A 16826-nucleotide genomic window follows, 5' to 3' on the forward strand; every position below is an offset into this window, starting at 1 on the left:
ATACTGTCATCACTATACTGTCATCACTATACTGTTATCACTATACTGTCATCACTATACTGTTACCACCATACTGTCATCACCACACTGTCATCACTATACTGTCATCACTATACTGTTACCACTATACTGTCATCACCATACTGTCATCACTATACTGTCATCACTATACTGTTATCACTATACTGTCATCACTATACTGTTACCACCATACTGTCATCACCACACTGTCATCACTATACTGTCATCACTATACTGTTATCACTATACTGTCATCACTATACTGTCATCACTATACTGTTACCACTATACTGTCATCACCATACTGTTGTCACCCCACTGTCATCACCATACTGTCATCACTATACGGTTATCACTATACTGTCATCACCATACTGTTGTCACCCCACTGTCATCACTATACTGTCATCACCATACTGTCATCACTATACTGTCATCACTATACTGTCATCACTATACTGTTACCACCATACTGTCATCACCATACTGTCATCACTATACTGTCATCACTATACTGTCATCACCACACTGTCATCACCATACTGTCATCACTATACGGTTATCACTATACTGTCATCACCATACTGTCATCACTATACGGTTATCACTATACGGTTATCACTATACGGTTATCACCATACTGTCATCACTATACTGTCATCACTATACTGTCATCACCATACTGTCATCACCATACGGTTATCACTATACTGTCATCACTATTCTGTCATCACTATACGGTTATCACTATACTGTCATCACCATACTGTCATCACTATACGGTTATCACTATACGGTTATCACTATACTGTCATCACTATACTGTCATCACCATACTGTCATCACCACACTGTCATCACCATACTGTCATCACTATACTGTCATCACTATACTGTCATCACTATACTGTCATCACCACACTGTCATCACTATACTGTCATCACTATACTGTCATCACTATACTGTCATCACTATACTGTTACCACTATACTGTCATCACCATACTGTTGTCACCCCACTGTCATCACCATACTGTCATCACTATACTGCCATCACTATACTGTTACCACCATACTGTCATCACCATACTGTCATCACCATACTGGCATCACTATACTGTCATCACTATACTGTCATCACTATACTGTTATCACTATACTGTCATCACTATACTGTCATCACTATACTGTTACCACTATACTGTCATCACCATACTGTTGTCACCCCACTGTCATCACCATACTGTCATCACTATACGGTTATCACTATACTGTCATCACCATACTGTTGTCACCCCACTGTCATCACCATACGGTTATCACTATACTGTCATCACCATACTGTCATCACTATACGGTTATCACTATACGGTTATCACTATACGGTTATCACCATACTGTCATCACTATACTGTCATCACCATACTGTCATCACCATACGGTTATCACTATACTGTCATCACTCTTCTGTCATCACTATACGGTTATCACTATACTGTCATCACCATACTGTCATCACTATACGGTTATCACTATACGGTTATCACTATACTGTCATCACTATACTGTCATCACCATACTGTCATCACCACACTGTCATCACCATACTGTCATCACTATACTGTCATCACTATACTGTCATCACTATACTGTCATCACCACACTGTCATCACTATACTGTCATCACTATACTGTCATCACTATACTGTCATCACTATACTGTTACCACTATACTGTCATCACCATACTGTTGTCACCCCACTGTCATCACCATACTGTCATCACTATACTGCCATCACTATACTGTTACCACCATACTGTCATCACCATACTGTCATCACCATACTGGCATCACTATACTGTCATCACTATACTGTCATCACTATACTGTTATCACTATACTGTCATCACTATACTGTCATCACTATACTGTTACCACTATACTGTCATCACCATACTGTTGTCACCCCACTGTCATCACCATACTGTCATCACTATACGGTTATCACTATACTGTCATCACCATACTGTTGTCACCCCACTGTCATCACTATACTGTCATCACCATACTGTCATCACTATACTGTCATCACTATACTGTCATCACTATACTGTCATCACCATACTGTTGTCACCCCACTGTCATCACTATACTGTCATCACCATACTGTCATCACCATACTGTCATCACTATACTGTCATCACTATACTGTCATCACCATACTGTCATCACTATACGGTTATCACTATACTGTCATCACCATACTGTCATCACTATACGGTTATCACTATACGGTTATCACCATACTGTCATCACTATACTGTCATCACTATACTGTCATCACCATACTGTCATCACCATACGGTTATCACTATACTGTCATCACTATACTGTCATCACTATACGGTTATCACTATACTGTCATCACCATACTGTCATCACTATACTGTTATCACCATACTGTCATCACTATACTGTCATCACTATACTGTCATCACCACACTGTCATCACTATACTGTCATCACTATACTGTCATCACTATACTGTCATCACTATACTGTTACCACTATACTGTCATCACCATACTGTTGTCACCCCACTGTCATCACCATACTGTCATCACTATACGGTTATCACTATACTGTCATCACCATACTGTTGTCACCCCACTGTCATCACCATACTGTCATCACTATACTGTCATCACTATACTGTTACCACCATACTGTCATCACCATACTGTCATCACTATACTGTCATCACTATACTGTCATCACCATACTGTCATCACCATACTGTCATCACTATACGGTTATCACTATACTGTCATCACCATACTGTCATCACTATACGGTTATCACTATACGGTTATCACCATACGGTTATCACCATACTGTCATCACTATACTGTCATCACCATACTGTCATCACCATACGGTTATCACTATACTGTCATCACCATACTGTCATCACTATACGGTTATCACTATACTGTCATCACCATACTGTCATCACTATACGGTTATCACTATACGGTTATCACTATACTGTCATCACTATACTGTCATCACCATACTGTCATCACCATACTGTCATCACCACACTGTCATCACCATACTGTCATCACTATACTGTCATCACTATACTATCATCACTATACTGTCATCACCATACTGTCATCACTATACTGTTATCACTATACTGTTACCACTATACTGTCATCACTATACTGTCATCACCATACTGTTGTCACCCCACTGTCATCACCATACTGTCATCACTATACGGTTATCACTATACTGTCATCACCATACTGTCATCACCATACGGTTATCACTATACTGTCATCACCATACTGTCATCACTATACGGTTATCACTATACTGTCATCACCATACTGTCATCACTATACGGTTAGCACTATACGGTTATCACTATACTGTCATCACTATACTGTCATCACCATACTGTCATCACCACACTGTCATCACCATACTGTCATCACTATACTGTCATCACTATACTGTCATCACTATACTGTCATCACCATACTGTCATCACTATACTGTTATCACTATACTGTTACCACTATACTGTCATCACTATACTGTCATCACCATACTGTTGTCACCCCACTGTCATCACCATACTGTCATCACTATACGGTTATCACTATACTGTCATCACCATACTGTCATCACTATACGGTTATCACTATACGGTTATCACCATACTGTCATCACTATACTGTCATCACTATACTGTCATCACCACACTGTCATCACCATACGGTTATCACTATACTGTCATCACCATACTGTCATCACTATACGGTTATCACTATACTGTCATCACCATACTGTCATCACTATACTGTCATCACCACACTGTCATCACTATACTGTCATCACTATACTGTCACCACCACACTGTCATCACTATACTGTCATCACTATACTGTCATCACCATACTGTCATCACTATACTGTCATCACCACACTGTCATCACCATACTGTCATCACTATACTGTCATCACTATACTGTCATCACTATACTTATACTGTCATCACCATACTGTCATCACCACACTGTCATCACTATACTGTCATCACTATACTGTCATCACCACACTGTCATCACTATACTGTCATCACTATACTACTGTCATCACCACACTGTCATCACTATACTGTCATCACCATACTGTCATCACTATACTGTCATCACTATACGGTTATCACTATACTGTCATCACTATACTGTCATCACTATACTGTTTCCACTATACTGTTATCACCACACTGTCATCACTATACTGTCATCACCACACTGTCATCACTATACTGTCATCACCATACTGTCATCACTATACTGTCATCACTATACTGTCATCACCATACTGTCATCACTATACGGTCATCACCATACTGTCATCACCATACAACAACCAAGACTAGCCTGACTTAGTTATTCATCTGTATCACACTGGCCTGAGCTTTGCTCCAAAGTAATTTGAACATTTCAATTTTTGAAATTAACCTTTATTTATCTAGGCAAATCAGTTAAGAACAAATTCTTATTTACAATGACAGCCTACACCGTCCAAACCAGGACGACGCCGGGCCCTATGGGACTCCCAATCACAGCCGGTTGTGATACAGCCTGGATTCGAACCAGGGTGTCTGTAGTGAGCTGAGCTTTTAAAATTCCTTTTTGTATTTTGTATATATATATTTTTTAAAACAAGTTACATGAATTATATTGAGAAACCGGTAACGGAAGTAGTTCTGAATGTTTGGAGTAAACTATAGTCCTTCATCAGATGTCTGAGTATCTCAACGGAAACTGTTCTCTGAATCTCAGCTTCCTCGTTCTCCACTCAACTTATCCCACAACCCGAGTCACAATAGAAAAACAAAAATAAAAAAACAACAAATAACAACAAAATTACTGACACATGTAAACAAACATGATTGACATGAGGAAACCCCTCTAACAGACAGAGAGACAGACACACATGAGGAAACCCCTCTAACAGACAGAGAGACAGACACACAGATGTATTTTAAAAGAGAGAGACAGTCAGAGAGACAGACACACAGAGATAGACAAGTCAGAGAGACAGAGAGACAGACACACAGATATAGACAGAGAGAGACAGTCAGAGAGACAGAGACAGTCAGAGAGACAGAGAGAGACAGTCAGAGAGACAGAGAGAGACAGTCAGAGAGACAGACACACAGAGAGAGACAGAGATAGTAAGAGAGACAGAGAGAGACAGTCAGAGAGACAGAGATAGTCAGAGAGACAGAGATAGTCAGAGAGACAGAGATAGTCAGAGAGACAGAGATAGTCAGAGGGCAGTGTACTGTACCTGCGCGCAGCCAAAGCATGTTGAAGATGAGAGGGAGCACCTGAACCAAAATATGAGAAGATAAAATCCCTCTCTATTTTTCATATGATTCTTTCCCTACAGCTGTCGTGGTAACGCTTTCCGTTTTTCTCCTGAGACCTCCCTGAGAGTCGCAATTTGGGTTTACAAATGTGAGTGGGACTGTGTGTGTGTGTGTGTGTGTGTGTGTGTGTGTGTGTGTGTGTGTGTGTTATAATGGGGATTTACTCCCCAGTCCAGTCATGAGACAGGGCTGTACCAGTTCGCCACACACAGCACCTGGCACACCGGGCTGGCCGACCTGGCTCCAAGGATTAGGAGAGGGAGAGAGGGAACGAGAGAGACAGAGAGAAAGAGAGTGAAGAGAGAGTAGGGAATGAAAGAAAGGTAGAGACAGCATGCCATTGACATGGAGGGGAGGGGTGAAGAGTACGATACCAATAGTACTCTGATAATACTCTGATAGTACTCTACGATAGTACTCTGCGATAGTACTACGATAATACTCTGATAGTACTCTACGATAGTACTCTACGATAGTACTCTGATAGTACTCCACGATAGTACTCTACGATAGTACTCTACAATAGTTGTCTATGATAGTACTCTGCGATATTACTCTACAATAGTACTCTGCGACATACTCTGATAGTACTCAACGATAGTACTCTGATAGTACTCTACGATAGTACTCTCTCTACGATAGTACTCTACGATAGTACTCTACGGCAGTACTCTACGATAGTACTCTACGATAGTACTCTCTCTACGATAGTACTCTACGATAGTACTCTACGATAGTACTCTACGGCAGTACTCTACGATAGTACTCTACGATAGTACTCTCTCTACGATAGTACTCTACGATAGTACTCTACGGCAGTACTCTACGATAGTACTCTACGATAGTACTCTCTCTACGATAGTACTCTACGATAGTACTCTACGATAGTACTCTAGTATTCCAATACTGGTCAAGACCTACGAGCTCTATGCATAAAGAGCAATATGTCCAACAGTATCGTAATTCCTTCACACATCATCCCTAAAAAGTACCATATTGACGCAACAAACATTTGTAGACCAGAGAGATTACTGTGCCCAGTAGTACTGACATGTTACGTGATCGGAAAGCCGTAAAGGTGGAAAATATAACAACCTCTGTGAGCTTGGTAAGCCTGGCTGGTCCTAAACAATGCATTCCTCTAGCGGCCATACACAGACCAGCAGTAAACCACGAACCATGAGACTCTGAGCCAACCTACTGCCCGCACTACATTACACTACACTAACCTTCCACCCTATAGCTCTCAGGGCCTGGAGAATGAGCTGCCCTGAATCACGACAAGAGGTGTATTTAACGAGATGTGTATGGAAAGAGAGGTGTATTTAATGAGAGGTGTATTTAACGAGAGATGTATTTAACGAGAGGTCTATTTTGCGTTACCAGTATTGTCATCGTCATAAAATGGTCCAACAGGTCTCACCATTCAAAAGTATTTTCTCATTATAATATATCTGTCACTACATACCTGAGTCCAGTCAGTGAGACTCATTAAGAAGATAAAGGTAGAGAAGATAGAGAAGATAGAGAAAGGTAGAGAAGATAGAGGTAGAGAAGATAGAGAAAGGTAGAGAAGATAGAGAAAGGTAGAGAAAGGTAGAGAAGATAGAGAAAGGTAGATAAAGGTAGAGAAGATAGAGAAGATAGAGAAAGGTAGAGAAGATAGAGAAAGGTAGAGAAGATAGAGAAAGGTAGAGAAGATAGAGAAGGTAGAGAAAGGTAGAGAAGATAGAGAAAGGTAGAGAAGGTAGAGAAAGGTAGAGAAAGGTAGAGAAGGTAGAGAAAGGTAGAGAAGATAGAGAAAGGTAGAGAAAGGTAGAGAAGATAGAGAAGGTAGAGAAAGGTAGAGAAGATAGAGAAAGGTAGAGAAGATAGAAGGTAGAGAAGATAGAGAAGATAGAGAAAGGTAGAGAAAGGTAGAGAAGATAGAGAAAGGTAGAGAAGATAGAGAAGATAGAGAAAGGTAGATAAAGGTAGAGAAGATAGAGAAAGGTAAAGATAGAGAAGATAGAGAAAGGTAGAGAAGATAGAGAAAGGTAGAGAAGATAGAGAATGGTAGAGAAGATAGAGAAGATAGAGAAAGGTAAAGATAGAGAAGATAGAGTAGTACCACTACTACTACTACCACTACTACCACTACAACCACTACCACTACTATCACTACTAGTGGTTGTGGAACCACTACTACCACTACCACTACTACTTCCACTACTACCACTACTACTACTACTACTACCACTACTAAATCAAATCAAATCCAATTTTATTTGTCACATACACATGGTTAGCAGATGTTAATGCGAGTGTAGCGAAATGCTTGAATTCCCATTATTAAAGTGGCTGGAGTTGGGTCAGTGTCAATGACAGTGTGTTGGCAGCAGCCACTCAATGTTAGTGGTGGCTGTTTAACAGTCTGATGGCCTTGAGATAGAAGCTGTTTTTCAGTCTCTCGGTCCCAGCTTTGATGCACCTGTACTGACCTCGCCTTCTGGATGATAGCGGGGTGAACAGGCAGTGGTTCGGGTGGTTGATGTCCTTGATGATCTTTATGGCCTTCCTGTAACATCGGGTGGTGTAGGTGTCCTGGAGGGCAGGTAGTTTGCCCCCGGTGATGCGTTGTGCAGACCTCACTACCCTCTGGAGAGCCTTACGGTTGAGGGCGGAGCAGTTGCCGTACCAGGCGGTGATACAGCCCGCCAGGATGCTCTCGATTGTGCATCTGTAGAAGTTTGTGAGTGCTTTTGGTGATAACCCGAATTTCTTCAGCCTCCTGAGGTTGAAGAGGCGCTGCTGCGCGACGCTGTCAGTGTGAGTGGTCCAATTCAGTTTGTCTGTGATGTGTATGCCGAGGAACTTAAAACTTGCTACCCTCTCCACTACTGTTCCATCGATGTGGATAGGGGGGTGTTCCCTCTGCTGTTTCCTGAAGTCCACAATCATCTCCTTAGTTTTGTTGACGTTGAGTGTGAGGTTATTTTCCTGACACCACACTCCGAGGGCCCTCACCTCCTCCCTGTAGGCCGTCTCGTCGTTGTTGGTAATCAAGCCTACCACTGTTGTGTCGTCCGCAAACTTGATGATTGAGTTGGAGGCGTGCGTGGCCACGCAGTCGTGGGTGAACAGGGAGTACAGGAGAGGGCTCAGAACGCACCCTTGTGGGGCCCCCGTGTTGAGGATCAGCGGGGAGGAGATGTTGTTGCCTACCCTCACCACCTGGGGGGCGGCCCGTCAGGAAGTCCAGTACCCAGTTGCACAGGGCGGGGTCGAGACCCAGGGTCTCGAGCTTGATGACGAGCTTGGAGGGTACTATGGTGTTGAATGCCGAGCTGTAGTCGATGAACAGCATTCTCACATAGGTATTCCTCTTGTCCAGGTGGGTTAGGGCAGTGTGCAGTGTGGTTGAGATTGCATCGTCTGTGGACCTATTTGGGCGGTAAGCAAATTGGAGTGGGTCTAGGGTGTCAGGTAGGGTGGAGGTGATATGGTCCTTGACTAGTCTCTCAAAGCACTTCATGATGACGGAAGTGAGTGCTACGGGGCGGTAGGTGTTTAGCTCAGTTACCTTAGCTTTCTTGGGAACAGGAACAATGGTGGCCCTCTTGAAGCATGTGGGAACAGCAGACTGGTATAGGGATTGATTGAATATGTCCGTAAACACACCGGCCAGCTGGTCTGCGCATGCTCTGAGGGCGCGGCTGGGGATGCCGTCTGGGCCTGCAGCCTTGCGAGGGTTAACACGTTTAAATGTCTTACTCACCTCGGCTGCAGTGAAGGAGAGACCGCATGTTTTCGTTGCAGGCCATGTCAGTGGCACTGTATTGTCCTCAAAGCGGGCAAAAGTTATTTAGTCTGCCTGGGAGCAAGACATCCTGGTCCGTGACTGGGCTGGGTTTCTTCTTGTAGTCCGTGATTGACTGTAGACCCTGCCACATGCCTCTTGTGTCTGAGCCGTTGAATTGAGATTCTACTTTGTCTCTGTACTGACGCTTAGCTTGTTTAATAGCCTTGCGGAGGGAATAGCTGCACTGTTTGTATTCGGTCATGTTGCCAGACACCTTGCCCTGATTAAAAGCAGTGGTTCGCGCTTTCAGTTTCACGCGAATGCTGCCATCAATCCACGGTTTCTGGTTAGGGAATGTTTTTATCGTTGCTATGGGAACGACATCTTCAACGCACGTTCTAATGAACTCGCACACCGAATCAGCGTATTCGTCAATATTTTTATCTGACGCAATACGAAACATGTCCCAGTCCACGTGATGGAAGCAGTCTTGGAGTGTGGAGTCAGCTTGGTCTGACCAGCGTTGGACAGACCTCAGCGTGGGAGCCTCTTGTTTCAGTTTCTGCCTGTAGGCAGGGATCAACAAAATGGAGTCGTGGTCAGCTTTTCCGAAAGGGGGGCGGGGCAGGGCCTTATATGCGTCGCGGAAGTTAGAGTAACAGTGATCCAGGGTTTTACCACCCCTGGTTGCGCAATCGATATGCTGATGAAATTTAGGGAGTCTTGTTTTCAGATTAGCTTTGTTAAAATCCCCAGCTACAATGAATGCAGCCTCCGGATAAATGGTTTCCAGTTTGCAAAGAGTTAAATAAAGTTCGTTCAGAGCCATCGACATGTCTGCTTTGGGGGGGATATATACGGCTGTGATTATAATCGAAGAGAATTCTCTTGGTAGATAATGCGGTCTACATTTGATTGTGAGGAATTCTAAATCAGGTGAACAGAAGGATTTGAGTTCCTGTATGTTTCCTTCATCACTACTACTACCACTACTACTACTACTACCACTACTACTACTACTACCACTACCACTACTACTACTACTACCACTACCACTACTACCACTACTACCACTACTACTACTACTACTACCACTACCACTACTACTACCGCTACTACTACTACCACTACTACCACTACCACTACCACTACTACTACTACTACCACTCCAACCACTACCACTACTATCACTACTACTACTACTACCACTACTACTACTACTACCACTACCACTACTACCACTACTACCACTACTACTACTACTACCACTACTACTACTACTACTACTACTACTACTACTACTACTTCTACTACCACAACCACTACTACCACCACGACTACTACTACTACCACTACCACTACTATCACTACTACCACAACCACTACTACCACCACGACTACTACTACTACCATTATCACTACTACCACTACTACCACCACTACTACTACCATTACCACAACTACCACTACTACAAACACCATTACCACTACTACCACTACTACCACTACTGCCACTACTACTACTACCATTACCACTACTACCACTACTACCACTACTACTACTACCACCATTACAACTACTACTACTACTACCATTACCACTACTACCACTACTACTACTACTACCACCATTACCTCTACTACTACCATTACCACTACTACCACCATTACCTCTACTACCACCATTACCTCTACTACTACCATTACCACTACTACTACTACTACCACCATTACCACTACTACCACTACTACCATTACCACTACTACCACTACTACTACTACCACTACTACCACTACTACCACTACTACTACTACTACCACCATTACCACTACTACTACCATTACCACTACTACCACCATTACCTCTACTACTACCATTACCACTACTACTACTACTACCACCATTACCACTACGACCACTACTACCATTACCACTACTACCACTACTACTACTACCACTACTACCACTACTACCACTACTACTACTACCACTACTACTACCACTACCACTACTACTACTACTACCACCATTACCACTACTACTACCATTACCACTACTACTACCACTACTACTACTACCACCATTACCATTCTACCACTACTACCACTATTGTTCTTCTTCTTCTCATATTATTATTATTATTATTATTATATTACTATGGAATATCTGTCATCTGGATGAATCATAGCACATACCATACACGGGGCTGACTGGGTTTTGAATTCATCCACAAGAGTCAAGACCATGTTATCCCACTGCCCTAAAGCCAGGGTCCTGGCTCTGGGAGCTTACATACATCTTCAGGTCACAGGAAAGGTCACAGGAAAGGTCACTGAGCACATAGTTCACTAAACCACAATCTCTCTCACACACACACACACAGACACACACACACTATATCACCAAAACAATTTATATTCTATTCTATTCCAGACTGTTGGAGACTGAGTTTCTTCAGAATTATGTTAGAGACTGAGGTTCTCCAGACTGATGTTAGAGACTGAGATTCTCCAGACTGTTGGAGACTGTGAGGTACTCCAGACTGTTGGAGACTATGAGGTTCTCCAAACTGATGTTAGAGACTATGAGGTTCTCCAGACTAATGTTAGCGACTGTGGTTCTCCAGACTATTGGAGACTGTGAGTTTCTCCAGACTGATGCAGACTGAGATTCTCCAGACTGATGTTTGAGACTGTGAGGATCTCCAGACTATTGGAGACTGTGAGTTTCTCCAGACTGATGGAGACTGAGGTTCTCCAGACTGATGTTAGAGACTGAGTTTCTCCAGACTGATGGAGACTGAGGTTCTCCAGACTGTTGGAGACTGAGGTTCTCCAGACTGATGTTTGAGACTGTGAGGATCTCCAGACTATTGGAGACTGTGAGGTTCTCCAGACTGATGGAGACTGAGGTTCTCCAGACTGATGTTAGAGACTGAGTTTCTCCAGACTGATGGAGACTGAGGTTCTCCAGACTGTTGGAGACGGAGGTTCTCCAGACTGATGTTTGAGACTGTAAGGATCTCCAGACTATTGGAGACTGTGAGGTTCTCCAGACTAATGTTAGCGACTGTGGTTCTCCAGACTCATGTTAGAGACTGAGTTTCTCCAGACTAATCTGCTGATACTCTCCAGTGGTGTTCTGTGTGTGTGTGTGTGTGTGTGTGTGTGTGTGTGTGTGTGTGTGTGTGTGTGTGTGTGTGTGTGTGTGTGTGTGTGTGTGTGTGTGTGTGTGTGTGTGTGTGTGTGTGTGTGTGTGTGTAGAGGAGAGAGACAGTTAGAGGAGAGAGAAAGAGGTGGTGTTATTGTTTTTAGATTTTTCACTCTGTGTCTGGGCTATCTCAACCCCTCACCTCACCTTTCCTCACCCCCTCTCCTGTCTGCCTTCACCCCTCTTTACCCCCTCTCCCCCACGACCCTCATCCCTCCTCAGCCCTCACCCTGTCTGCTCATTGTCACAGTACTGGAGTTAGAAACAGACGGACGGACAGACAGACAGACAGACAGACAGGCAGGCAGGCAGGCAGGCAGGCAGGCAGGCAGGCAGGCAGGCAGGGAGACAGACAGACAGACAGACAGACAGACAGACAGACAGACAGACAGACAGACAGACAGACAGACAGACAGACAGACAGACAGACAGACAGACAGACAGACAGACAGACAGACAGACAGACAGCAAGCACAGGGAACAAGGGAAGTTTAAAGGACTGGGAGGAGAAAACCCACCGTAGTCTTAGTCTCACCTCTTAGTGTTTTAACAGCCATCACCAGGGTAATGTTATGGTAGGAATGTTCACTGTGCATTAGTGTATACACATCTGTCTCACTAATCTTAACCATCGTTCATTTCACAGAGGTTGTGGTGGTTACAACGGAACCCTTTACACTCCTGGGGATTGGCCTATATGGCATAGGGGGCTAAATTGAAATATGTCTTACAGATGAAATATGGAAAGCATATCCATAACCATGGTAGCAATTGAAAGGGAACAGTTTTGAGATTAGTGTGAAATGTATTACACCAAGAGGTGAATACAGTTTACCTGACACAAGCCTGAATCCAAACCTCACAACTGTTGATTTTATGTGAATTATACTGTATTTTTCCACACATTTGTTGATAATAAAAATCTGAAAATCCTCTAGATACTTTCAGTAACATGATCAGAATATTCCTGGAAAACGTGGGGTAGGTGCAACAAAAGAGCAGAAAACGAGAAGGGTTTGAGTGAGAGGACTAGAGAATGGGACAGGGGATACCTAGTCAGTTGCACAACTAAATGCATTCAACCGAAATGTGTCTTCCACATTTAACCCAACCCCTCTGAATCAGAGAGGTGCGGGGGGCTGCCTTAATCAACGTCATCGCGCCCAAGGAATAGTTGTTGTTTAGGGTGTTAACTGCCCGGCTCAAGGTCAGAACGGCAAATTTTTCCACCTTGCCGGCTTTGGGATTCGAACCAGCGGTTAGTGACCCAACGCTACGCTGCCTGCCACACACCCTACTAATAGGGTGCCTAATAGGTTAATACACTGTAGCTGGTCCCGAATAGGTTAGTACACTGTAGCTGGTCCCTAATAGGTTAATACACTGTAGCTGGTCCCTAATAGGTTAATACACTGTAGCTGGTCCCTAATAGGTTAGTACTCTGTAGCTGGTCCCTAATAGGTTAGTACACTGTAAAAGGTTCTTTCAACTTATTATTATTGAGTTGTTAGTTCCACAGCCTTTTTTCGGTCAAAGTGTTACCTGAACTTACAATTTTTAATTGTCCAAAACTTAGTTCCAACATGAAAAAAATGTAGGCCAACATTCAGTCAACTTAAAATGTTTTGCTCAATTGGTTCCATATGTTTATTCAACTAGAAATGATTATTATTTACCTTTAAAAGGCTGTGGAACTAGTCACACACACAGTTCTTTTACCATATGTTTCCAACTTACCTATTTGACACTAGATGACATACATGATGACATTGTTCATTTACACATGAATTATTATTCAATTCATGTCCTCACCTGGGATTTTAACTCACAACCTCATAACGTCTGTGTGTCAATTATCAGTTTATATTTGACTGTTCTCATCATTGATTTGATTGACTTATTTAAGAAATGTGAGGGGGTTTTCCATGTATACTTGTCTAATGTTTGTGGGGCATATTTACTCTACTTTAATGTTACTCCTTAAATCACTGTGATAAATAAAATAGTTTTTCTTGAGTGTACTTTTAAAAGAGCTGAGATTTACTTTGAAGTGCAAAGTGTAGCAATACAGGTGTAATCAGTCATTGACACGGTCGTGGCGGCGTAGCAGGAATTTAGGAATGCCGTGAACCAAGAGGTTGCGAGTTCAAATCCCAGGTGAGGACATGTTGAATAATAATGCCTGTATACAGTAAACTAGCACAATGTAGTCATGTACGTCAACGTCTGTCAAATACATCAGCTGAAAACATTGTGTGTGTAAACTAGTTCCACACATTTTTGTTTTTTTTAAAGATAAGATGCCAAAATAATAATAATTTTTAGTTAAATTAACATATGAGACAAATTGAGCAAACACATTTTCTCATGTTGGAGCTATGTTTGGGTCAACTAAAAATGCTAGAGTCAGGTAATTTATCTTAATGTGGCATACAACCCCCCCCTTCCATACAACCCCCTTCCATACAACCCCCTTCCATACAACCCCCTTCCATACAACCCCCCTTCCTTGAACTCTCAGAACTCACAATTATCTCCATCTTCCAACTCCTACAATTTATCATCCTCACTTCTTGTTTTGGTTTTATCTTTCTATTTCAAAGTTATTTGTGGGATGCCAATAATTCATCTTCAAGAGCCGTTTTCCCCCCTATAGCCTTAGGGGCCAAATCAAGGGTCAAAGGTCCCAAGAACATTCTTATCTAGGCTACAATCAATACTCTCTCTTCTTCATGTTTAAACTATCAGCTCTGATAATAATCCAGGGACCACAGTTGTAAATAAGCCAGCTGGCTAAAACTGGGACAATGTCATGTTGATTAGTGTGCATTGTCCCTGTAAAAACTAAACTCAATAAAAATCAAGTCGAGAAAGTCATCCATGATCACTGCTGAACATAAAGTAACTACATTATAGTACATACACACTGTAGTAACCATAGCTACGAGTATATACAGCATTATCATTACCCTTGGCTATATGATATATGATATTGGGAAAACCCTAGCTACAACACACTGTACTAACCATAGCTACGAGTATATACAGCATTATCATTACCCTTGGCTATATGATATATGATATTGGGAAAACCCTAGCTACAACACACTGTACTAACCATAGCTACGAGTATATACAGTATAAAGCATTATAATTACCCTTGGCTATATGATATATAATATTGGGAGAACAATTTTAAGAGAGAATGAGAAGAACAACCATCTCAAATGTATTCCACACATGTTATCTTTTGATAAGAATATTCCAAACCATGTGTGTGCGTTCTGGTGACAAAGGTGCGATTCATTTAAGGTGCAACCCGGGCCCTTATTTCGTTTCCAACGCACATTTAAATGTAAACACAACCCCATATACATAGCCTATATTATATTATGTTTATTGTTCTTACCTTCAAAAAATCTCTGTAACGCTTCGGTTTCATCAACCACGTCCATCCTAGCGGGTCCCACTATGAAGCTCCATTAACGACCCCCTCCGTATGAGTACGGCCGAAACAGTTGCCGTTATATATCGGGTCAACTCACAGATACATCCCGTAGTCCGGACAGCGGTGTGTCTAAATGTCGCTGCTTTTTGGCAACTTTAGTCCTAATGTGGAATTATCATCTCACATACATCCACTCTTCGGGGAGAAGAGAGATCCCTACCCGGTTGCAATAGCTACTACCTGACAAACGTATTCCAGTCCCCTATAAATAGGCTCATATTCGATAAACCCGTCAACGCTTCCAAAAATAGCGTTGTTAAACACAACAATTATCCACATAAGAGACAACAGGAAGCATTATTTCTTCATTCAGTGGTGGCCCTAATGAGAAATAGCCATAGGAAAGCCGCGCAACGGGAAATTCCGCGTTGGAAAACTATCCATCCATCATTATCAATTGTCCCAGAGTAATTCTTCGATTTTGTTCGATTTTTCTTTTATATATTTCGTTGTCTCATTGATATTAGCGATATATACCGAAGTTGGATTCCTCGGGGAAACTTTTACGAAAGGTAATGTCTAGCACTGGATTTCCTCCGCTCCTTGCCCTCCCCTACGTCGTCTCCTGCCCTCTCTGGATGACCTACCACAGAGCCAGCCCACTGGGCACGGACGTCAGTTCAGTTTGGATTTACATTTGATTGAGTTGTCAAGTAACGAAACTTTTAACATAAAACCAATGACATAGTGAAATATTTTGTAGATTTTTTGGGGGGAGATTCACGTGACAAAAATAAGAAATTAATTTTATAAAATGTTTGACCTTTATTTAACTAGGCAAGCCAGTTAAGATGTTTTTTTTCTTCCCGATGAAGGCCTAGGAACAGAACACATGCCATTATGTTGA

General features: G+C 42.3%; 1 protein-coding gene across 1 annotated transcript in view; it reads right to left on the bottom strand.

The window, feature by feature from the left end:
• myrf (myelin regulatory factor) overlaps window positions 1-16527 on the bottom strand; it is a 148760-nt gene extending 132233 nt beyond the window's left edge. The window contains 1 exon segment of the mRNA XM_065022192.1: window positions 15881-16527. Coding sequence (XP_064878264.1) covers window positions 15881-15926 — 46 coding nt within the window. The 5' untranslated portion in view covers window positions 15927-16527.
• Between the last annotated feature and the right edge of the window lie 299 nt (window positions 16528-16826).

This window comes from Oncorhynchus nerka, linkage group LG9a (assembly GCF_034236695.1).
Source record: "Oncorhynchus nerka isolate Pitt River linkage group LG9a, Oner_Uvic_2.0, whole genome shotgun sequence".
Lineage (NCBI taxonomy): Eukaryota > Metazoa > Chordata > Actinopteri > Salmoniformes > Salmonidae > Oncorhynchus > Oncorhynchus nerka.